Raw genomic sequence first — 23,335 nt, forward strand, 5'->3', positions numbered from 1 at the left:
GGCCGGACATGTGGCTACCTGACAGAGGCTAACTTTGGCGCAGGACATAGCCTCTCGGGGAGGATGGAGTAGGGAGCAAGCATGGAGGGGGGGGTTAGGGAGAGGAAAGACGGCAGGAGACAGAAATGCAAACATGGCCTGACAGCCTTGGAGCAGGGGGAGGGGAGGAGGAAAAAGCAGGGTAAACCTGGCAGGATGGAGCAGGAAACCGAGCTGGAGTGAGGCAGGGCAATGGTGAGATAGTGCTTCCTGCTGAGGGAGAAAGGCAGACAGATAAACACTCCCAGATGGGCACTTGTTGACCCCTCTGGGATGCTTCGGGATGCTGTGGCAGCAGATCCCTAGGCCATGTGTGCCTATGCCCCTGCAGACCAGGGTCCCGAAAGCAGGTGCCAGCGTGGTGGGGCACTGGGTGTAGCCACCCTCTGCTGCCTCAGGGCAGCTGGCTTGTGGAATACTCTGATTTAAATCCCTGCCTGGAGGCACCAAGGGATGAGGACTGAAGGGTACAAGGGTAACTTTGCTCCTGTGGACAGCCTAGCTCTCTTGAAAGTGGCTCCTGCTTTCAAGCTCCTGTTTCTGTTCTCTGATGAGACTGCAAGCCTGGAAGTCCAAAAGCTGAAGAAGCCCAGAGAGCTCATGACTTTCTTTGCCTCATTCCCCATTCAGTGCAGGTGGTTATGCAATTTTTGTGCCTTGCCAGAAAAGAACCAGTTAATTAAAGTTTATGAGCGATGAGAGGCTAAGTGGACCCGTTGGGGTGCGTGCACTGAGGCCAAAGCAGCATTTTGGACTGGGGCTGCAGGGCTGTTTGGCCAGACCCACAGGTGCTGGGTGCGCGGCTGTGGAGCGCCAGGGGAGCAGAGCAGAGCGCCCAGCCCCACAGCGCTGCTGGTCTGGCTGCGACTTCTGCTTGTGTCAGGGTTATGCTGCTGCTGCACGATGTGCTGCTCACATCCCTGCCCACCCCATCCCACTCCCTGCTTGGCTGGCAGGCAGCAGCTTTGGCGAGGGTCTCCCCTGGCCGCGGTTGCTGAGCTGGAGGCGAGCCCTGAGTTTTGCACTTGGCAAATGCCCTGTCCATTTGGGCGCACATCCTTCCTCCTCACCTGGCATCGCTGCAGACCCGTGGCGCTTGGGGCATTTCTTGAGCCCGGTGTCAAGAAAAAAGCATTTCCACCGGCATTGGTGGCCCCTCATATCAGACCCTGCTCGGGGGGCTCCTGCCTCTGTACACCAGCTTAGCCATAGGTGTCTTGGGCCAAAGTTAAAGCCTTGTTATGCTTTTGGTGTTGGACAGGAGGGATCAGACACCCAATAATGATCATCACCTCTGTGTTTGTGAGTATTGACCGAGTACCTATAATTGTTAGTCCCTTGTGTCCCCTGAAAGAGGACAGCCTGCCCTGGCTGGAGCAAAGGAACATCTGATGCTTTGGGTATGTCCTCACAAAATGGTGAGGACACTGATCCACCACACTTTGGTAACATTTCAGGGCTTTGAGGTCTGTGGATGAGGTCAGGGCTGATCCTGCGCAGAGGAGTACAAGCCCTGTGGTTAACCCCTTCTGGGACAGGTCTGAAGCGACCTAGGACCTAGGTCAATCCTAGGTTGCAGAAAAAGGGGTATCTTTCATGAACCCCATAAAAGAAGGGACCTGCTTCCTTTGCCCCTGTGCCAATACATAGGGGTTTGGGGGGATTTCCAGTTTTCTATCATTATTGCTTTTAATGTATTCATTGCTTACACCTTAGCCTGTTTCCATTTTGCCCACAGAGCCCTTTAGCACACCAACTCCCTGTTCTTCCGCAGCCTCACCGTGGGCATGGGTGGCTGTCACTCTGCCCTCGCAGCCCCCAGGCCCAGGCTGCTGGGCAGAACCTGCTCCATTTTGGCGTGAATTCCCACCATGGTTTGGGGCTTGCCCTGCCCGCTGTGAGGCTGGAGAGAAAACACCTGGTGTTTCATCCCCAGTTTGGCCGGAGCCTGCCATTCACTTCTCAGCCTCGTGCGATATCTCACCTCTCTGCAAAACAAGCCTTCCTCCGTGCTGGCGAGCACCAGGAGGAGGAAGAGGAGGAGCTGACAGCCCTACGTCCAAATTCCCCCTGCTGCTCTGCCAGCTGCCTGCTCCTTGCATGACGTGACACTCACACTTTGCTGCTCCAGCCCACAGCTGGATGCTTGCCCCAAACGTGAGGAGTTGCTGCTCCATGCGGGAACTTCAGCCCTTCAGCTGGGAAGCTGGCCTGGCTTTACCTCCAGCCCATGGACTTCCCGTGTGTCTGTGGGTGGCCACAGGTCCTCTGGGACCAGACCCCAGGGCAGCCAGCTGTACCAGCACAGGGCAGGCAGGCAAAAAGTAACTGGGGCAGAAGAGGAAGATGGCACCTGCGGTGCTGGCTTAGTTTCTGCAGGGCAAGGGGGAATGGTGCATATGCAGTTTCACCAGCAAATGCTGCTAATTTGGATGAGACCATCCTGAAAAGCCAGAGGAGAGCTCTGCAGAAAGGGCAGAGCAAGGTTTCTCCTCGCTTTCCCCCAGTGCCATCTGTGGCTCCTCTTCTGCACCAGAAATGGTCATTCAGTCCCTGTTTCCCCAGTTGCCAGCAAGGTTTTATTGTTGGCTGTCCAGGAGCAGGTCTTTGCTCACATAGTAACGGTGGTGCATGATTGCATGTCTTAAGCGCGTGCCTTGCCCTGCTTGCAAAGGAAGAGCCACGCCACTGGCTTTGCAACCTGCAGGGGCAGCTCAGGGATGCCGAAGGTTCAGGCTGGGAGTAAAACCTAAGGAAATCAGGAGACGCTTTGCAAAATGAGCCACATTGGGCTGTATGGCAGTGCTGGGCCCTGAGCAATGCCAGGGCATTCAGAGTGCTGTGTCCCCAGCCAGGGACAGGCCAGAGCAGCTGCCTGAGCCCAGCGAGTTAGCAGAAGCTCATCCATGGTGCTTTGCATTGCAGACTTGGGACGTGGGTCAATTCAGGGGCTCCATCCTGGACATTTGGTCTGGGGATTCAGTTAAATGGTACAAATCTGCCAGAAATGTCTTTGTAGAAAGTCTTCAAATCTCAGTTTCCTGCTGTGCTTTATCAGGATGCTGATTGACTGGGAATTTTTGCCTGAATAGAGCAAAGTAGAGATGGGGCAGTAGCAGGGTCAGTGTAACTTTGCTGGGGGAAAGGACACTTCTGCCTTTCAGCCTATCTTTTGCCCCAGTACAGCCCTGGGGTGGGCAGGCTGGGTTGGGCCGGGTGTGCGAGATGCAGGCAGACAAGTTGGAGCACTCAGCCTCATCTGGACCTGCTTTGCTCTGTGCATGTTATTTGTAGCTCTGGTCACAAAACCCTGAAGCAGTAACTTTGGTGGCAAGAGCATGAGGTGTGCTGGTTAGCTGGGGACACGCGGTGGCCAGAGCGATCCAGTCCAGCACCGGGGAAGGAAGTCAGCGAGAAGGACAGAGTGTGAACAAAATCCCTCTCCGGAAAGGCGCCCCGTTAATCAGTCAGCGGGGCCGACTCAGCAGAGAGGGAGGGAAGGGGAAGCGGAGAGGGGCTGAGGTGGTGTGCCGGCGCTCGGATGGAGGATCCGGTGCAGGGCTTCCTGCGACTGGAAGCAGGCGGAGAGCAGGAGCTGTGTCATGCCATGCCATGCCATGCTATGCCTGTACCTTCACCCACGCACAGCCTTCGCACAGGTTCCCAAAGCCGTCGCTTGCTGCAGCAGCACTGGCTCTGGCACAGATGCAGCTCTGCGGTCATCTAGCCATCTGCAGCCATTGCAAGGGAAAAACAGCCCCACGCGAGGCTTTCCCGCAGCGCGCTCGAGGGTGGAGGGATGAGGTCAGGCACAAGGCTGGGCCCTGCGGGCTGCTCAGTCTCTGCAGGATGCCCTAGGGTGGGTAGCACTTTCCAGGGTGAGCGTGACTTCCCCACCAGGCAGGGAGATCCAGACCCCAGTGGGAAGCCCTGCCGCTGTGCTGAGAGCAGCAGTGATTTCAGGGTGCAGAAAGAGGCAGAGGGAGCTGGAGAAAATGAAGGAGCAGCCAACAATAAGGAGAAGGCTCTCGGTGCAGCCTGGCCCCTTTCAGAGCGCGTGCTGAGAGATCAAGGCTAGAAAAAACGCTGGGAAACGCGCTTTTCTGAAAATAGACAAGGTGTGAGTGGCTGTGGGATCCTGCTTCCTCTCACCGCATCCCATCAATCCCCCTCTGTTTATTTTAATATCCTGCTGCCAACTTGCTTGGAAACCATCTTGAAACAACAAAGCTCGCCGGGGCTGCCGCATGCCTTTTTAATTACATTAATGCTCTCCCCGTACAAGGGCACGATTTGGTGTGCATGAGAGAGCAGGATCTGCTCGGAGGGCTGAGGAGATAAAGCATCACTGGGGTTGGAGGTGGAGAAGGAGAGACTTAGAGGAGAGGAGACGCTCCATGCTCTGGAGACATCTCCCTCGCACCCTGTGATTTGTCAGAGACACAAACCATCTGTATGTCGGTTAGCAGAGATTTAATGGCCAAACCCAGCACCAGGTTCAGTGCTGAGGAGAGTGAGACACAGGACAGGAGGGAAAGGGCAAGGGCAGCAATGGGGTGGATCTGTCTGGCAAGCACAGAGAGGGATGGAGAATTTGTGAGGGGGGAAAGCCGCTGGCCTTGAAGATGCTTTTTCAGGCTGGGAATGGCTCTGTGCATCCCTTTGCCTGCCCTGGATGCCACAGGTGGCTGTGGGCATTGGCATCCCAAGATGCTAGCCCTGGTGTGGGGCATCAGGGTGAGCAGCAGAGCGTGCCTGATGTGGGGAGTCCTTAAAGTTGCCATCAATCCGGCTCTGGCGAGGAGGCTGGACGGCTGCAAGAGCCGGCCGGGCGCTGGCTGCCGGCAGCGGGAGCGTCCCCAGCCCCGTGCCGCGGTGCTTTCAGAGGGAGCAGTGGTTCCTTTTCCTGTTGTACTCGCGAAGGGCCGCGGACAGGATGCATCTGCAGGAATCCCACAGCCTCAACCTGCACAGATCGTACTTTTCCTTTCTTCCCCTCCACCCCCTGTCGTTGTTTGCTATTTGCTAACAGGTCACCGGGCAGCACGTGAAGGCAGGCAGGGGGTTATTTCTGCAGCCGTCCTGCTCCCCCCGAGCCCAGCAGAGGGGCAGATGCAGCACACAGCACTGGCTGAGAGGCTCCTGCCACCTTGGGCCACTCGTTCACTGGTTCAAGCAAGGGGGACCACTCCGGCTTTGAGACCCCCTTCGGTGCCTGCTGCAGCCAGCCCCGGGGGGTGCCACGCCAGGGGTTTAGGGGTTAGCTCTCCGCTCGCTGCCCCGGCGTACTGCCAGTGTGAGCGGGACTGCTGTCCCCGCCGGCGCCACGGCAAGCCATACCTTTGGCATTCCGGGCTGAGCACCGTGGGGGCGGCAGGCACCCCTACCAGGCGATGGGCTGGCTGGCCGTGGCCATCTGGGGAGCGGTGTTTGTACTGGGATAAGTGTGTCCGGCAGTAATAGGAAATGCAGCTTAGCGGAGAGATTCCTTCCCCCCACCCCCTTTTTTTAATAAACCTTGTTTGAAGGGATTTTACCAAAAATGCGATCATTTATTTTCACAGCCCCGGGGTGCATTTTTGTGTGTGACATCTGATGTGTCTGGCCTCAAGGAAGGAGAGGTTGGAGGCACGGGGCAGGGTGTCCTCCACGGGGGCCTCGTGCCGCCCAGTCCCAGGGGCCATAGTGACACCACTCCGCCCCGCGTGTTGAATGACAAGCGATGGTTGCTGCTGTGGTTGAGAGAGGTGTCTGTAGGACGGGCCGTGGGGAGTGGGACCCCCACGCAGGCGGAGCTGACGCTGCCTCACGCGGGCAAGGGAAGAGGAGGCGGGAGATGGTGGGGGAGATGGCGGGCGCCCTGCCGTTGCCATGGGGGCAGCCACGGGGACACCAGCTCGGAGCCGTGCGCAGGCGGGAAGGAAGTGGAGAACAATCGGGGAGAACAAGGCCGGCGGCCCTGGCCTGGCCATGCCGGCGGTGCCGCTCAGCACGTCCCTCCACTGCCGTGTCCCCCTCAGCAGCCTCTCCTGGTGGCGGTGGACCCTGGGCACCCCAGGTTCCCCACGGGCCTGGCTCCTCACGCTGCCTCGGAGGCCTCGTGTCAGAGGGGCTGGTGGCTTTTCACCACATGGCTCTACCGCAGGGCTTCCAAGGCCCTTAGGACACAGTTTTGGAGGAGAAGCATCCTACAGCATTCCTGCTGCTTGCAAAACCTATGGAAACACCATGTCCTTGAGAGCTCTCCCCCTCTGCCAGGCGCCCTGATACATGCGCTGGCACGCTGTGAGGGAAGGAAAGAGACACACACAGAATGCAGTTGCAAAACCCTCATGTTTCTGTAGGAAATCAAGCTAGCAACATATTTTTGCATTCCTTTCTTCCTCAGAATTTAGCATCTACCTGAGTCACAGCTTCACATTTTGCAACCTTTTTTTTTTTTTTTTCCCCCCTTCTATTTCTGGTTAGTTGGCTTGCTTGTTTTTGCAGTCACCGAGACTTTTCTTTTGAATTATCTCACATCTCCAGAAGCTGGAGTTTTAAGATAAAGATCATGGAGTAATGACAGTCAGCAACACTGTGCTAATGAAAAACAAGGGGTCCGTCTCTGAGGGTAACCGGTACTTCAAGATGTTTTGTCCATGAGGAGCTCGCTTAGGGTGCGTGTCTGGCATGCCGGAGATACAAGCACATCAGAACTGGGACTCTCCCAGACAAAAGCTGGAAAATGTGTGTGATAATGTTTAACTGCCCGTCCTTGAGCCTGGATAATTTCAGTCCTGGAATGCCTGTTTGTCTGTGGTGCAGGGAAGGGGGCCGCTGTAACCCCCAAAGGTTTGGTCCTGTTCGAGTGACTGCCTGCACCTGAGAGTGCCTGGCAGAAGGATTCAGTGGATGCCTGCTGGCTCCTGAGAGCATCTCCATACAAATGCAAGAGTTTTTCATTTGTGGTATCTGGGCACCCCTGATTTGTCCCTGTGATTACAGAAAATGATGTGTGTACAGAAAAATCTCTTGGCAGACTCCCTCCAATTACAGATAAGATAATTTCAGAGCCCTAGTCCAAGCGAGCTCAATCTCGGTCACCTGGTGAGGAATGGCCACACCTGGATTCTCTGATTTCTGGTCTTCCAATCTTTTTCTGGCTCTCATCTGTGTGAGCCCAGGGGCTGTCTGGCCCTGGCCCAAGAGCTGTCACTGAAGAGCTGCTCACTGTAGCCAGGAGGGCTGCAAAAGAGCCACTTGTGTCCCAATGAGCCAGCATTAAACTATCTTGTAGGAGCAGACTCCTACGAGATGTTTCCTTCAAGAGGCTTTGCCCCTCTCTGGGCTCCTGATACCAAGCTAGCTGCTGCCCACAGCGGTGGGTCCAGGCTAGCAGATGTTTGCATCATCCCTTCTCTCCCCTCTCTCCACAGATCTGGTGAGCAGCTATTCTATGACTCCCCCTACTCTTAGCATCACCGAGGAGGAACACATCATCAACGCCAAGGATACACTGACCATCACCTGCAGGTAAGGCACAAGCGAGCATGGCTCTGCCTAGACCACTTTACCTGGCCAGTGTTGGAGGACCAGGCAAGGAGAGCCCACCAGGGATACCTTGGCTGCAGTACACCTGCAGATCAGCACAGCTGACTAGAAATCTTCCATGTTCACCGAGTGTGAATTCATCTAATTAACTAATTGAGAAAGAAGCTGAAGACGTCTCAGAGGAGATGGTGATAACCTCTGCTGTAGTCTTACAGGCATAAGGTAGAGAAACATTTATGTGATCTGATAGCTTCCTTGTAAGCTTTTTAGGGAAACTGGCCTTCCTGACTCTCCTTGTCTTTACTTTGATGCTGCTTATTCTCACCTCATCAGTGGCTGCTAGGGTTGTAGTTCTGGTTTATAAATCTGGTGGGTCATTTTGGGGGGACACTGAAAAATACCCATGGGAGAAGGCAAGGCTGCATTTAGTGGTGGCTGTCAGAGGCTTCCAGCTTTTCTAGGAAGCTGGGATTTAATGCTCTGTCACGTGCACGTGGCAGTGAAGAGAAGCCCCGGCCAGGCCAGGTGAATAATTCTGTGAGAGGAGCTGGAGAATCTCTGGTTGTTTTGGAGACTGTGGCTCTGAGGAGGTGATGTCCCTGAACCGATTTATCCTGTGCTGGGACAGTTGGCTCTACGTGTTTTCAGCACCACCCCCCGTCTTGGAAAGACAAAAAAAACCAAAAACCCACCAAAAACCAAGTGGGAGAATTGACTGAAGGTTAATTTTCCTGACAAAGCTGGAGTTTCCCTTTAGCAACTGAAAGCAGATCCACGCTTGGGATCCGAGTGCTAGGGCCCGACGGGGGTATAAATTCAGCGTGGGCCTCAGATGGGTGTTCCTCAGTGTTATATATAACCATGGAGCAATTACTGCAAACACTTGGCTGGCATTGTGTTCATGTCTTGTCACAAACATATTTAACTTTTCCAGGAACAGATGGCATTGCTTTTACTTTGTGAATCGGTTCATAGCCAGGGGAGAGGGACAGCGGAAAGGCTGTTGATAGCAGTACTGCACTGATTTCACTCAGTCTGGGAAGCTAAGTGGTTGTGGGCTTGTCCATACGGTGACCTGAGGAGCCATGGTGTGTGCTAGGTTTGGCAAGTGTGTGAGCTGGAGGACTGTGGAAGAGGAGGGAGTCTGGGGACTCCAGTGCTCTGCCACAGTAGTTCACTCCACAGAGGGATGTGGGAACTGACACTCTGTAAAACCTCAGAAGAGGGGGCATTCAGTGCAATTATTCTGAATAAGCTTATAATCAGGCCAGACCCTTTCTCAGCAGTGGCCCAGGGAGGGACACAGAAAGCGGTTTCGAGACTGTGTTGCTTGCAGATTGAACCAAGGCTAAGGGACGTACTGGAGTTAGAGGTGTGGTTAAACAGTGTCTTCTGCAGTCACGCATGAACGTACCTACCTAGCACCATGAAGCGGGAAGCCTTTCTTTTGGGGTAACCCTCCTGCGCTGCAGCCGAGATTGGCCTTTCCTTGTGTGCTTGTTAGGTATCGATTAATATGAACGAAAATCACATGAAGTGGGAAAAGTCTGCGCTGGAAGTCCTTGCAGGAAGCATAGCACAAGCTACCGAGTCTTCCCGAGAGGCACCAAGCTCCCTGTCTCCTGCTGCAGTGCCAAGGCTCGTCTCTCAGTCTCACTAGGCGGCATCCAGACAGCGTGCTGGTGTGGACACAGCTGAGACAAGGAAGATCCCTACCGCTGGCTCCTGGGTGCTGTGCAGGACTGAGCTGCCCAGCCGAAGAGCAGCAGGGCCATCCGCAAAGAGTACTAAAACCTATGAACCCTCCGCCCATGTTGCTCCCAGGTTGCCCCCCACCTCTGCATCCTGCTGTCCCAGATGTGCTCCTCAGGGGTCGTACAAGTGTCCTTTGCACCATCTGCAGGTAGATAGGTCTCAGCATCTCCTGTGTGGCTCAGGGATTCTCCTTCTCCCTCTGAGCTCTCAAGCCTGTGTTTGTCTAGTGTCTTGAGGAGAGGATTTTGACTGTTGGACACTAATACTTCATTTGAATGAAAAGTAAATCTTTCCTGGTCCCTGGATATCTAATTACACTCAGCTGCTTCTCCAACCTCTTCTCTGGACCATGGCCCACACTGGGAAGACCTGGCTTGTTTTAATGGGAGCTGAAGGGAAAAACATGCAGACCACCAAGAGAACAGGCAAAGGAGAGGATGGTGGGGCAGGGTAGGGCAGAGACAAACACGAAATCAGATCCAGGATCCAGGGATTTCCTGCTGAGCATCTTGTTGGAGGTGACTTCAATTTGACCCTGGTCTTCCCTTGAGAACAATGTCCTCTGGCTGCTCTTCGAGCTGCCCTGGAAGCCAGGAGTACAGGCCTGCTTGAAGCAGTGCTGCAGGCAGAAAGCTGAGCTCAAAGCCCGCCATGTGAGACTCCCTGAAGACCTTTCAAGTTTCACCCACCGAGCGTGAGAGTCCCGCAGCCAACTGCGCTCTCAGGCTCCCTTGCAGCAGCCTGGAACTCACACACCCACAGCTCTGCATGCTTCTGCTCCACAGCCCGCCTAGCCTCACTGGTGACCAGAGTCCATGCCAGGCCATGTGACAAGTGATGCCTCTGGAGCTGGACATGCTTAACAGAGACCCAAAGACACAGCACACCCACAAGGAGCCACCAGATGCTGGGGCTCTGCTTTTGCAGATGGCATCACATCAAGGCATGTTCCCTTGTCACCCAGTACAACACACCCTTGAGAGGTCCAGTCAGAGCAGGGGACCAATGCAGGAGCATCCCCTAAAATACAGATCGTGCCAGGGCTGGCTGAGGCCCCCAATGATATTTCGATCTAAGCATGTGGCAGAGCAGGGCAAAGGGGCTGATGCCCACATGGACAGTGCATCTTTTATTAGGTCCCATCCTGAGAAGGAAGGAAAGAATATTGTGAATCTCTGTATTCATGCCCTCGGCAGCCTGCGCTGGGGGAAGCGGAGAGCTTGTGCTGTTCCAGCTCATGAATATTGGAGCAGAGCCCACAGGAGCCAGCTGCACAACAGCAGAAACTTCCAGAGGGATCAACTTGGTCCTGGCTGTGCCAGCCCCGCTCCATCCCATCCCATCCTGTCCCATCCTACAGGTGGCGGGTGCTCAGGTGGAGAGGGAAGGTCACCCAGCCATGGTATTTAGAAAAAGAAGGGCAAGGTTGTCCTTTGCTGCCCAGTGTTAACAGATCTGGCTTGCAGATGCATAAACCCCACTCTGGCAGAGAGGAAGTATTTGACCCTGGAGCCCTCTTGGCTCCTGTGGATGAAAATGAGTGCGGTGGCAGGTCTGAAGGAGTCGAGGGTGAGGCAATGCCCCACCACAACTGCTCTGGAGCAGTCTGGGGACATACAACACCTGCTGCTCTTTCCTACACGTGTGTGACTGCTGTGAACATCCTCTGTGGTGCTGAGTGGGGATTTGTCTTATCCCAGCTGAGCCACAAAGCCACAGCCAGCTTTGCCCATCACACCACACTTGGGAGCTTCAAAGAGGATTGAAGAAACGTGGTGCCAATTGCAACATCTCCCTTGAAGAGCATCCGTCCTGAAAAGATTTAGGAAAACAGCTGTGGAGAAGCCTACAGTACATCTGTTTCCAGCTGGCATCAGCAGGCTTCATTGCCCAGAGGCACATTATCACAAAACTGAAAGAAAACAACTTGGGAACAAATACTCAAAGGTGGCAGATAGGAGGGAGGGAACCATGCAAAACTGCTGCCTGGACCTTCCCCCAAATGCAGATGGTAGATTCAGAAATAAATGCAAGTGACCCTGGCTTGCCCTCATCCCTTCCTTCTTCTGGTCCTCTTAACACACCAGTGATGCTAACTTGGACTCACACTAATGCCTACACCTTGTGTCCCCACTGAATCTGGTCAGCAGCACATGATGCAAGGAATGCCTTAGTTTAGAGCTGCCCGCAGGCAGGTCTGTTTATACTGGCCCATCCGTGTTTATATAAATACGTGTCACTCAGCTACTGCTAGCCTTGTTGGTTAATAAAACAAGTGCATCTGATAATGTGTGAAAATCCCAGTGGGTAAACAAATAGAAAGCGGAAACACTGGAGACTTGTACAATTACCCTGCTCCACATGGAGTGCCAAAAATGCCTGAGCAAATGCAAGGGGCTTTGGGGCTCCTTTGCACAGTTGGGGTCTGAAGCTCTTGGCTGTGGGTTGAGAGTGGGGCCAGCCTCACGGTCTGCACCCAGTGCAGGGGGGCCATGGGCGCAGTAGCAATGGGCATGGCAGGCGCCACTGTTTCTTGTTTGGTGATCAGATTTACTATTATTTTCACTGTGCATGCACAGGATGGGAAAAACTCAAAATTCAAGTGTTATTTTTATTGAAGTGTTTGTGAGACTGATACTTTGGAAAAGCCTGCCTGTGAATCATGGACTCAAGCCTGTGGAGCTGTACTTCCAGTCCTGCCTCAGGCACTGATGGCATCTTTAGTGAATGCAGAGGTTTGAGCTGGGTCAGAGGGACTGTGTGGCTGTCCTCAAGGGCTTGCCACTGCCTCCAAACCCTTGTGCCTGGTGACACGAGGAGAGCGCAGCACACTGTCTCTGAACTCATTTGTAGCGAGCTAGGCAGCAGGAGCTGGAAGAGAGCAGTCTGCAGGATGATAAATCAGCTGCTGAAAACAAACACAAAGGAGCAGGTCTTTCCCCCACACTTGGACAGAAATCCTGTCCTCATTGCGTCTGAGCCATTGTGCCCTCCGATGGCACCTTATCTCGCTTCCTCCTTGCTGTCCCTTGCCGTCTGTATCCAGCTATTGGTGACAGTCACGGTCTGGCTGCACTTAAAAGCATCAGCCTGCGGAGCTGTCCTGGCAGAGGAGCTGCATGTGCCAACACGCCTATTCCCAACTTGCATAATAGATGAACCCCGTTTCCCCTAATAGAGCAAACGGTGCTGACAAAAGGCCATTTTTACCCCCACAGCTGTCTCTTGTGATGTCTTCTTTTTTCCTATTTCTTTTTTTTTTTATTTGCACATTCTTAAGTGACTTTCAGCTACACTGGCAAACTTTCAAGTGGGGACTGGGACTTCCTCTGAAAGGGGCTCTGATTTCACAGAAGGAAACTTCCAGCATGGAATAAAAGCTTGTTTTGTTTGTAGTAAACAAGCACGGTTACAGCAAGCTATGGTGTGTGTGTGTGTACATGTGCATATGCAAGCCTCCTGCTCTGGAGATCCTTGGCTATATATAAATACACATGTGCACGCTTTGTCTGGGGGTTTCTTGCAGTTCGTGGCCTTTTCCATTTGTCTTTGGGCTGCTGGTGAACAGGCTCTGTGGTCGTGCCTTCAGAGAGGTGTCTGTAGTGGTGGGAAGGGGCAGCAGCCCCAGGCCAGCCAGAGGAGCGTGCCGCGGGGGTTGAAGGGGCTGCAGGGTGCTGTGCAGAGCAAGGGAACCCCCTCCCACAGCAGCAGGGAAGGAAACAGCTGTCTGTGGGACAGAAGGCGATCAGCTGAGCATCCCCTTGTTTTCTCCTTGCTGTCTTTTATCCCTGCCTCCCTCCTGCTTTTCTCTTTCTTATTTTCTTTCCAGTCTGCTCTCCTTCCCTCATTCTGCTTCCCACTCCATTCATCACACTACGAGCCCCAGCCAGCAGTTACAGTGAGCCAAGGGAACTCATCATGTCCATGTGTTTTCTAAATAGCTCTGGACCCCTTTTAATGATGTGATGGAATAGAGAATAGATGGAGCCTTGCCCTCACGGTCCTATGTGGCTCCTTGTCCTGGCATCAACACCAGTAGGACAAAATCATGGGAGAGGGAGACCCGTTTGTGAGTGGGCTGATACCTTACAACTTAGCATGGCCTGACAGGTGGCCTGGGGAAGGGGACAAGCCTCTGCTTGCCCAGCAATTAGTGAAGCTGCTTGCTGTTTCCCTGTGCCTGTTTTTCTCCTTGGAGGATGGCTGTTCCTCCATGCTGTCCCTGCACATGGCTGGCAGGGCCATGTGCAGATGTGTGCAGTCACACAGGGCAGTTAAATCCCCACCACGTTCACCCTTGCTCGGCCCAAAGCTAACTGTCCTCTTTGCCCCTGTCTAGAGGCCAGCACCCGTTGGAGTGGTCGTGGCCCGGGGGCAAGGTGGACCCTGCTGGGAAGGAGAAGGAAACCGAGTTGGTGGCCTCAGCAGCCCCCAGCAGCGGCCGGGCGATCCAAGAAGAAGACTGCGAGGGGACCAGCACGAAGCCATACTGCAAAGTCCTGGTGCTGACGGAGACCCAGGCAAACGACACGGGTTACTACCGCTGCTACTACAAGTACATTGATGCCAAGATCGACGGCACCACAGCAGTCAGCACCTATGTGTTTGTGAGAGGTAAGAGCCACGTGGCGGTGTGCACCTTCAGGCTGGGGGAGATCAAGGCAGCCTATGCACCAGCATAATATCGGAAAGATTAAAAAGCCCAACATGCCCCCCAGCCCCCCAGGGCAGAGCCTGGCTGCTGCAGGCTCGGGGAAGGGGCCAAATGCTGTCTCCCTGCACTTCCAGGGAACCAATATCCGTCCATGGCGGCAGCGCCTGGGATTCAATTACGTCCCGGCCCGGGGGCATCGCTCCAGCCGGGCTGGAATGCAGGAATTTAAGGAGTGAGAGCCAGGCCTCAGAGATGCTTCAGCGCTAAAAAAAGAACAAGAGTTAGCTACTGGGCAGCTGGGGGCTCTCTGGGATGCTAGCGGCTAGGCTAGGGATGATAATGTACCTTAAAGCTGAGACTGAGACAGGGAGGGGAGTGGTACAAACCCACCATGTGCAACCTCCTCCTGTCCCCAGGCTTGATGGCCCTGGAGCAACTCCACAGTGGCAGACCCAGATGTTCCTCTCTGCACTGCACAGGGACTCCCCGCACAGGCAGGGTTATGAGATGTGTTTTGGAGGAGGAGGGCTCGCCACTGGGCTTGGAGCTGGAACTTCAGCTCAGCAAGTGGCTTCGAGGCCAATATTCAGCTTCTCCATGCCCCAGGGGCTCCTCCTCCGCAGTCTCCCCCACTGCTCACAGCACACTTCAGCAAGATAAATGAGCACTGTCCCCTGGAAACAGTTGGCCGAACTATTTCTCTTTCCACCCCCATTTATTAGTTGGTGCAGTTGTCACGAGCCAGGCAGGTCATGACACACAAGATGCATTTTTCAGAAGTCCCAGAGCAAAGCCAAATTTGCCTCTGCAACTATGCAGAGAAAAATGCAGGGGCAAATCAGAAAAGCTGGGCAGCTGCTGGAGAGGCATTGAGGTCTGTTTGGGCAATTTCCTCTTGCTGTAGGCTCTGCTGCCCATCCTAAAACAGGAAAGAGCTTCCCTGGATCCCAGAGCTGTTGTGAGGAGACATCTGTGAGTTGGACTGGGGTGTTCAGACACTCTAGTGCGTTGTATCAGGATGGAGGCAGAGAGCTTTTTACACGAGCTGAAAATAAGTACAACCGTACAAGCTTACATGCAGAGAGTGCTTTTACAAGAGTGATTTTCTTTGTTATCCAGCAAATGCCACTTTGACCCCTTGTCCACCTTCTCTCACCTCCAGCCTCATCTGCAGCTCAGTAATGGCTCTCCTGTTTACCAGAGAGCAGCAAGTGTGCACGTGCGGTGTAGCTTAGGGGCAATAAATCCCACGCTGTCAGGGCCCATGGGACTCACTGCCCGTGGACAGTGTGTGTGCAACAGATCCAGCCAACACCTCACAGTGTTGCTGTGCACATGGCTATGCAGCACATGTTCATACTCATTCCAGTCAGGCTGTGCCCTGTTACGGCTATCAAGCATCCAGGAAACCTCAGAATCCGCCTTTCCAGACAGGACAGGCTTTCAGGCAGGAGAAGGGACATGTCAAGAAAACCCAGGCATACGGTAACTGTAGCCATTGCAGAACATCCAGATAAAGCTCTGCCTGTTCCTGCTGAACTGGGCTGCAATGTGAAACTGTCCCTGGAGAGCTTGTAAGGGCTGATGTAAGTGTTGGGGATGTTTGGAGACGGCATGATCAGACCACAGGTTTATCCATCAACCTCATTTCTCATGTTAAGAGCTTGGTGGAACTGCCAGGAACAAAATATCTGTGCTTGGCTGGAAAAATGGGTTCTTCTGTATTTTACCTGCAGCTCAGTTCTCAAATGAACTCTCCGTGCATATGTCTCATTTCCCATGTGTCTGGTTAGGTGTGTATTATATTACAGATACAGATAGCACTGTAAACATACGGAATGCCTCATCAGGGTAGAATAGGATATGTACAGCCCCCATCTCATAAAGCTTAGCATATATTAATGAAGAAGATGCTAAATTATTCCCATCCGACCCATTAAGACAGCCTTATTGAAAATATGTGATGTGGTCAGAGAGGGGAGTTAGTGCATGAATCACAAGCTCATTGGCAGCAGGACCAGCCCAGTAAATCAGTTCTTGGCTGCCATCTGAGCTCGGAGGGGACCTCACAGTCTCTCATCTCTGGCAGTTGTGCACCTTCTCCTCTCACGTGCCCAGGGCTCAGGAGAGGAATGAGGAACGTGTTCACACTTGGAATCAAATCTGTGATTTCAGAAGACAGCAATCCGGTGGCAGCGCAAAACCCCAGGAAACAAAGATAAGAATTCTCTGGGCAATCTGTATTTTCGTAAGAGCTGACCAATGTGTTTCCTGTGTATGGCTTGTTTAACCTAAGCTGTAGAAAAAAGTGCTTCACCTTGAGTAGGTCTTTGCAGCGTGACTATCACTGAAGCAACAGCTTTACAGATCAAAAATTAAAGGAATTCCCTTGTGCACTTAACAGTGGGAACACTGCATTGGGTTGAGTTGGCCCCAACGTGATCTGAACAGCCAGAATGCCCAAATGGGGATCATTACTAAATCCACTTGTCATTTTAGACAGGCAGCTTCAGGGCTTGGATAGTAGAGGGAAGGAGTCTCAGGGCGGAAAAACAGATGTCCTCATGCTACAGTCTCTTAAAATCAATGGTTTAGCTGCAATCCAGGTGAATAAAGAGTAACTTTTAAGGTCACTGGGACCATTTGGTCTGATTCCAGCATACCAGAAGCCATAAAATCTCTCCTAGCAGATCCCAGGGGCAGCCCCACATCTCCCAGCTGGGGACCCACCACCTCCTTATAGAGCCTGCTTCCTGCAGGGGACAATTTCCATGAACAGAACTGATCATGACCACATGCTGGGTGGACGTTTCCAGAGACACGACTCTTAGAGAGGAAAGACACTGGCACCACCAGGCACTGGAGACACTAGGGACCAGTCTCTATTCAGAGCATCCTGTGAGGCATGTGTCCCTGTGGTAATGGCAGGCAGGGGCTGGTACTACAGAAGAAATATCTATCAGTGAGGCACTGACAGAGGACACCAAGAAGCCTCGCAATTCTTTGTCTCTTCCAATTTTATCTTGCTCACATTTAGTCAGCCTGGGTGGGTGCTGATTCTATGCCCTGTTTGGGAGAGGCCAAAGAGTAGAAAATCCCTCAAACCAAAAGTGCTGCCAAGCAGGCAGGTGAGTAGGTGCAGCTGGCATGAGGCACTGCAAGATAAACCACACATTTCTTACCCTCTGCCCAGCCATGGCTTGGGATACAAGCGTAATTGCATCCTGGTCTCACCAGTTCTTTCAGTGTATCTGAAAAAGAGCCAGGAACGGGGTCTGTGCTGCCCTGTTAGCTTGCCATCTCTTTGGGATCAGGTAGGTCTTTGCACTCTGTGTCTGGATGGTGCCTAGAATGATGGGTCAGGGCCACAACACACCTGCTTTATATGCTGCCACCAACCCTTTCCACCGTGAGGCCTTGCTTGAGCTTTTCTCATTTCACACAGGCGACACGCTGAGCAGGATGGGGCAGCCCCTTCTGCAGACGCTCTGGTTCTTGGTGCTACCTCCACATAGAGTTTAGCGTAACGTCCCTGGCCTTGCTAAGTCATTTCACTGATTAATTTTGGGTGGTTTTGTTCTTCCTGTCAATATTTGTGCTTGCAGCAGTTAGGAGGCGATGGGGTGGCAGCCCTGGAAAGCTCAGCTCATCTGTTTATCTGCCGGTTGGGATGGCTGCAGGATGACATCTGCATACCATTCTGCTGCGGATCACTTCCTCACCCTGGAAGGTCGAGCTGCCTGCCGCTGCAGCAGGGCGGCACAGCCCTGCACCATCCCTGCTGTGGGGCCACGCACAGTCACCAGCTGGGCAGGCACTGAGCCTAGGACAAGACCTGCTGGTTTCACGAAGGGTCAAACCCAAGCAGAGACCTTGAGGGGGCCAGGAAAGGGAGGCAATTTCCAGCACTACCCAAATGTCACACAAGTGCTGCTCCATCAGTACAGTGTTTGGTGTGGAGTAGCCAGCTGGCCTAGGCGCTAACCTTAGCTGCTCCCTTTGCATTCCCAAGCTCCAGGTGCCTCCTCTGACTGTCACACATTGTGACAACTCCCTCTGGCAAGCTCATGCTGTGTTAAAGAAAGCCAGAAAGCCTCCTTTTCTTCTGGTTGGTCTCCCTTCCCAGTTCTTTTCTTGCCTGTTTAGTTGTTCTTCTCCTTATATCTCTTCTTCAGATTTTGAACAGCCATTTATCAATAAGCCGGAGACCCTCCTCATCAGCAAGAAGGAGAACACTTGGGTACCGTGCCTCGTGTCCATCCCAGATCTTAACGTCACGCTGACCTCGGTGAGAGCTCGGCCAGCGGGAGACTCTGGACCAAGATGTATTGCATTTGTTCTGCATTTGTAATTGCCTCAGTGGAAGCAGAACAGGCACTGCCAGGAATGGGAAATGCAAGGGATACACTTTCCATGGAAAGTACAAGCCACTGGCTTCCTCATTTTATTTGCTGGTTGAAGCTGTGCTGGCCAGTTCCCTTGGGCAGACCTCACGGGTTTCCTGCCAACCTTGCTTCTCTTCCGTGGAATTCTATGAAACAAAACCAGACTTTGTTTTAATCCCATTTCCCTACAGCATCCCCTGTTTTCTCTGGTCTCTGTGATCTACAAACCCTCTAGGTGGTCAGCATCCCCACAAGGGAGGAGGCTGCAGTCCTGGGGCTGATGACTAAAAACAGCTCTGTTATCAGTTTGCTTGTGTCTTTTTTTTTTTTTTTCTCTCTCTCTCTCTCTTTTTTTTTTTTTTTTTTTTTTTTTTTTTTTTTTTTTTTTTTTTTTTTTTTTTTTACAATGCAAATACATCCTTCCAGGATGAGTGTTACCATTGTACAAAGGCCTCCAGGGACACTCTGGGGTCCAGGGGCCTTTCCCTTGCCCGGGAAGGACACTACCCAAGGTCAGCACTCATCCCAGTGGGGCTGATGTTTGGGATATCAGCATCAGTTTCCTTAACTATCACTAGAAGTTTCCATTCCTGGAAGTCTCTGGCCCACTCTGCAGACGGAGAGGCTCATGGTGCAGGATACGGCTGCTAGGGGTGTAGGGGAGGCCACCATTCCTAGATGACAAACCCTTGGGGGGAGAGGGCAGGAGGCCAGCAGAGCATGATGCTGCATCTTCTTCCCACAAAAGGGATGTGTTAGCTAGCATAAAGCCTGGAAGGGGTGGGGTGGGAATGCTGTCACCCTCTTATTTCAGTTGGCAAAATGTTGATTTTTCCAGCAAAATCCCCTCATCCACATTGATGGGAAAAGCACTTTCTGGGACAACAAGAAGGGGGTGCAGGTACCCACACACTTGATCAGGGACTGCTTGTTTGTCCAGTGTGAGACTGTCATCGACAAGAAGGTCTTCAGATCCAATTTCTTCATCATCCATATAACAGGTGAATATTTGGGAAGGTGCAGGTAGGGCAGCCTGGATGACTCTGAAGTCTGTCAGTGTGGCTCATGGGGTTGTTATGGTGCTTTCTAGTTACATAGACTCTGCACGGTGCTTATATCTCTTCTACTGCGTGCCAGAGATACACCAAGCAGAAGGAGGTCATACCCAAGCTTCCTGTAACTGCATAGTTGAAGTCAAATTGTTAATAGATCAGAAATGTCTTTTCATTGCCTCTTCCGCATCAGGGAGTGAGTTGTATGACATCCAGCTGTATCCCAAGAAAGCCATGGAGCTACTAGTGGGAGAGAAGCTGGTCTTGAACTGCACAGTGTGGGCCGAGTTCAACTCTGGCGTCCGCTTCCAGTGGACTTATCCTGGCAAACAGGTACCGGCAAACAGCGCGGCTCCCTGCGCACTGAACCACTTCCCTCTGAGTCGTCCCCTCCTGCCCCCTCATTGTTCCTCTTCACATCGTTGGCAGGGCCTTCATGATCTTAACCAAGCTGTGCCCTGGACGTCTTGGTCAGAGTGCTTCCCATTTTTCTGTCCCGCAGCAGAAGGCAGACAGAGGGAAGACCCCTCTTCCTGGCAGAAAGTACCCTCCTTGCCAAGGTGTTATTGCTCTGGAGCATTCCTGGGCAAACAGTGGCTTCATTTCCACCAGCGCAAACATCACAGGCTTCAAAGGAGCTATTCTAGTCACACAGCCCTGGTTATGGAGAGCCTGTGAGGAGGTCCCTTCCCTGCTGTGTCTTCTCCCTGTTGTAGCCTCTGGCTCTTGTGAAAAGTGAGACAGGGGAGTCCCCTGAGGGCATCACTGTTCACTTACCCCTAGGCTCCCAGCCTGGTTACCGGCCTGTAGACCAGAGCTAAACATGTGCTAAATTCTGACCCCAGCCTCAGGCAGTCAGTCACATAGGGCTTGTTGCCTTACCATCCCTGAGGACGGCAGTCAGTGGTGGAGATGCCTGTCCAGGGAAAGGCAATCGCTGGGCAGCGAGAAGCAGAGGCATGAGGAGCCCGTCTGCACAGCCTCATCCCACTGATGTCTCTCATCCCCCTCTCTCTGTCCTTTCCCACAGACACAGCGGGCAGTGATGGAGCCCGAGCGCCGGTCACTGCAGACACGCACAGAGCTCTCCAGTATCCTGACCCTCCACAATGTCAGCCAGCAGGACCTGGGCAAGTACACATGCACTGCCACCAACGGCGCCCAGATGTTGGAGGAGAGCACTGATGTCATTGTGCACGGTACGGCACCTTCCACTCCCTTGCAGAGCCGCAGCCAGAGCCGAGCTGCAAGCAGAGCAATCCCCAGACTGCTTAGGCAGTGCTTGGCCCAAGGCTCACCAGAGGGGCTCCTGCACCTCCATCCCACTCTGATTTAGTGAGACCCCACCTTCCTCCATTCCCTCAGCTCTTCTGTGCCCCAGCACCACACTAGAAGCATGATCACATTCAGTAAAGTGCCAAGATGATGAGAGAGAGAGAGAGATGCAAACACCAAATTGGCCCAAGTGCCAGTGGGATGGCAGGACACACGTCTCATGGCCCTGCGGCAGATGCAGTGCCCCTGTGGCTTGGCTGGCCTGGAAGGCACAAGCAGGTGCACGAGGCACCATCAGCACTGGGCGGCTGTCTCGTGGCAGCCGAAAGTCACGGGGCAGCGCAGCCTGCCTGCGTGCCTGCTGGCTCCCAACAGCGAGGCAGAGGCAGCTCTTTAACTGCCAGTTAACGCAGCACAGTGCTGTGCTGGCCTGCCCGACCCTGCCCGGCACCCACTCCCTTCTGCTCCAGGGAGGGGGCCCTGCTGGGAACAGGGATGTGGAAGAGAGCTTGGGGGTTGTATGGGCAGACAAGACAATAGTGGATTTTGGTTATTTTGACAGTGGTAATTATCATTATGAATGGTTATTACTGTTGTAGAGAAGTAGTCGTGTTCAACTGCAGTGCCACAACACCACACCTGTCCTTGGTCCTTGAAGTCAGGCCCCGTAGAGAGTAGCAGAGCTTGGTGACAGCCTATCCCTTTGTGCTCTCCTCTCCCATATTCACCCTTTTTTCTTGCAGAAAAGCCCTTCATCAATGTGGAGTGGAGGAAGGGCCCAGTGATAGAAGCAACCGCAGGAGATGAAGCCGTGAAGCTGCCGGTGAAAGTCGTGGCTTACCCCCCACCAGACTTCCAGTGGTAACGCACCTTTCTTAGCCTGAGCCACCTTCTCCTCTCCTCCTTCCCTCTGTCAAGTAGGGAAGCTTAGCCTGGCCTCATTGCTAGGTCCCTCTGTGCCAAAGATTGTCCCATGTGTCACTTTTTTCCACCCATGGGGGTCATTTCTCCCACCTGACCTGGCTCTCAGCTGCACAGCTTGGGACAGGAGGAGGTGACATCTGGGGGAGAAGCAGCAAAGGTCCTGGCTTGGCTTGGCAGCTCTGCACTGTCTGGAGGGGCCAAGTGGAGCTCCTGCAGGAGCTGCCCCTCTTGTACCCCTGCCGCGAGGATTGTGGCTGCCCATGGGAGCAAGGGAGTGGGCCAGGCTGTGCACTGCATTGTGTTGCACTTTCACCAGAGCTAGCTGGGATCGAGGAGCTTTGCACCTGCACACTGCTCAGGGCACAGCTACAACGTCCCTGACCCCACACACATCCGTACAAGACAACGCACAGACCCGTAACTTGGGTCCAGAGAAAGCCCAGAGGTGTCTTCAGAGAGGTCCCCAGTGCTAGAAAGGGGCACCCTGACTGCACCTTAGTGGGGACCAGCAAACCCCTGCCCAGCTGCCAATGGGACACTTCCTCCCTGTGGCTGCATTTTCTCTCTGCCTCCCTGCAGGTACAAGGACGGGAAGCTAATTCCCAAGCAATCTCAATCTTCAATGCAGATCAAGGATGTGTCGGAGCAGCATGCTGGGACATACACGCTGGTTCTGCGGAACAGGCTGGCAGGGCTGGAGAAGCGCATCAGCCTCCAGTTAATTGTCAACGGTAAGGGAGGGGGCCAGGTCTGGAGCCAGGGGGAGAGTGCTGCATCCATGGCCCCAGCCTTTGGGCTGCTCCAAGATCAAGTCCCCATTGCTATCCTAAAGCAGTTGGTATCTACATCATCTCCTTCTCCCCCATTGCTGAAGGATGCTCTGGTTACAGTGAGACTGGTTCCTTGTGGTCTGTGTGATATGGCACAGTTTTGTTCCTGGTTCCATCACTCTGGACAGGATATGGCCTTGCTCAGGGGCAATTTTCCAGCTGCGGTTAGAGATGCAGCTGAGGGTGACTGACTGATGCAGACTGGAGGGCAGGGCAACTGCAACAACACACACGAAACCTGGAGTGGGGGCAGTTCCTCTGGGTGGGAAGCTCTTAGGGAGCTTTCCCCCAGCAGAAACTGGTGCCTGTCATGCAGGAACCAGATACCAGCACAAAAGCATTGGAAGAGCACTGCTGCTTGGAGATTTGTCTCTGGCAGTCTCTGTAGCCCTGTGCTGGGGGCTGCCAGACAGTGCTTTGAGCCCTGCAGCATCCAGACAGTCACACCCTGCAGAGGAAGGAGAAATGACATCACTTGAATTTGCCTAAGTATAACTTGCTCTGCTTTGCAGGCCTGAGCTCCCCAGGAGCTGCCCTGAGTGCACATAGTGCTTTAGTGCCCAGTCTCTATAGACGGGCCTGGGGAGGGCTGTGCCTGGCCTGGGGATGCAGCAGCTGAGCCTGGGGCCGCTCATGATGTCACTCTGATCCTTGCAGTTCCTCCGCGCATCCATGAGAAGGAAGCCTCTTCCCCGAGCATCTACTCCAGGAGGAGCCCCCAGGCCCTCACCTGCACAGTCTATGGCATCCCAGCGCCAGAGGTAATCCAGTGGCAGTGGCGGCCATGGATGCCCTGTCGGATGTTCTCCCGACGCAGCCTGTAAGTGCCATTTCTTCCAACACGCATGTCTTATCAGGCCATGTGACCATGGCTGTGTCCAGACTCTG

The 23,335-nt window shown here is 53.5% G+C and overlaps 1 protein-coding gene across 2 annotated transcripts in view; it reads left to right on the top strand.

Annotated features, from left to right (window-relative positions):
- Positions 1–23,335, top strand: part of FLT4 (fms related receptor tyrosine kinase 4) — a 59,803-nt gene that overhangs the window by 14,375 nt on the left and 22,093 nt on the right. For both annotated transcript variants that reach the window (XM_056349505.1, XM_056349506.1), the window contains exons 2-10: positions 7,458–7,554; positions 13,667–13,941; positions 18,157–18,269; positions 19,205–19,367; positions 19,612–19,751; positions 20,449–20,617; positions 21,437–21,554; positions 22,197–22,348; positions 23,105–23,267. In XM_056349505.1, coding sequence (XP_056205480.1) covers positions 7,458–7,554; positions 13,667–13,941; positions 18,157–18,269; positions 19,205–19,367; positions 19,612–19,751; positions 20,449–20,617; positions 21,437–21,554; positions 22,197–22,348; positions 23,105–23,267 — 1,390 coding nt within the window. The remainder of the gene's footprint in view (positions 1–7,457; positions 7,555–13,666; positions 13,942–18,156; positions 18,270–19,204; positions 19,368–19,611; positions 19,752–20,448; positions 20,618–21,436; positions 21,555–22,196; positions 22,349–23,104; positions 23,268–23,335) is intronic.

Source organism: Falco biarmicus, chromosome 8 (assembly GCF_023638135.1).
Source record: "Falco biarmicus isolate bFalBia1 chromosome 8, bFalBia1.pri, whole genome shotgun sequence".
Taxonomy (NCBI): domain Eukaryota; kingdom Metazoa; phylum Chordata; class Aves; order Falconiformes; family Falconidae; genus Falco; species Falco biarmicus.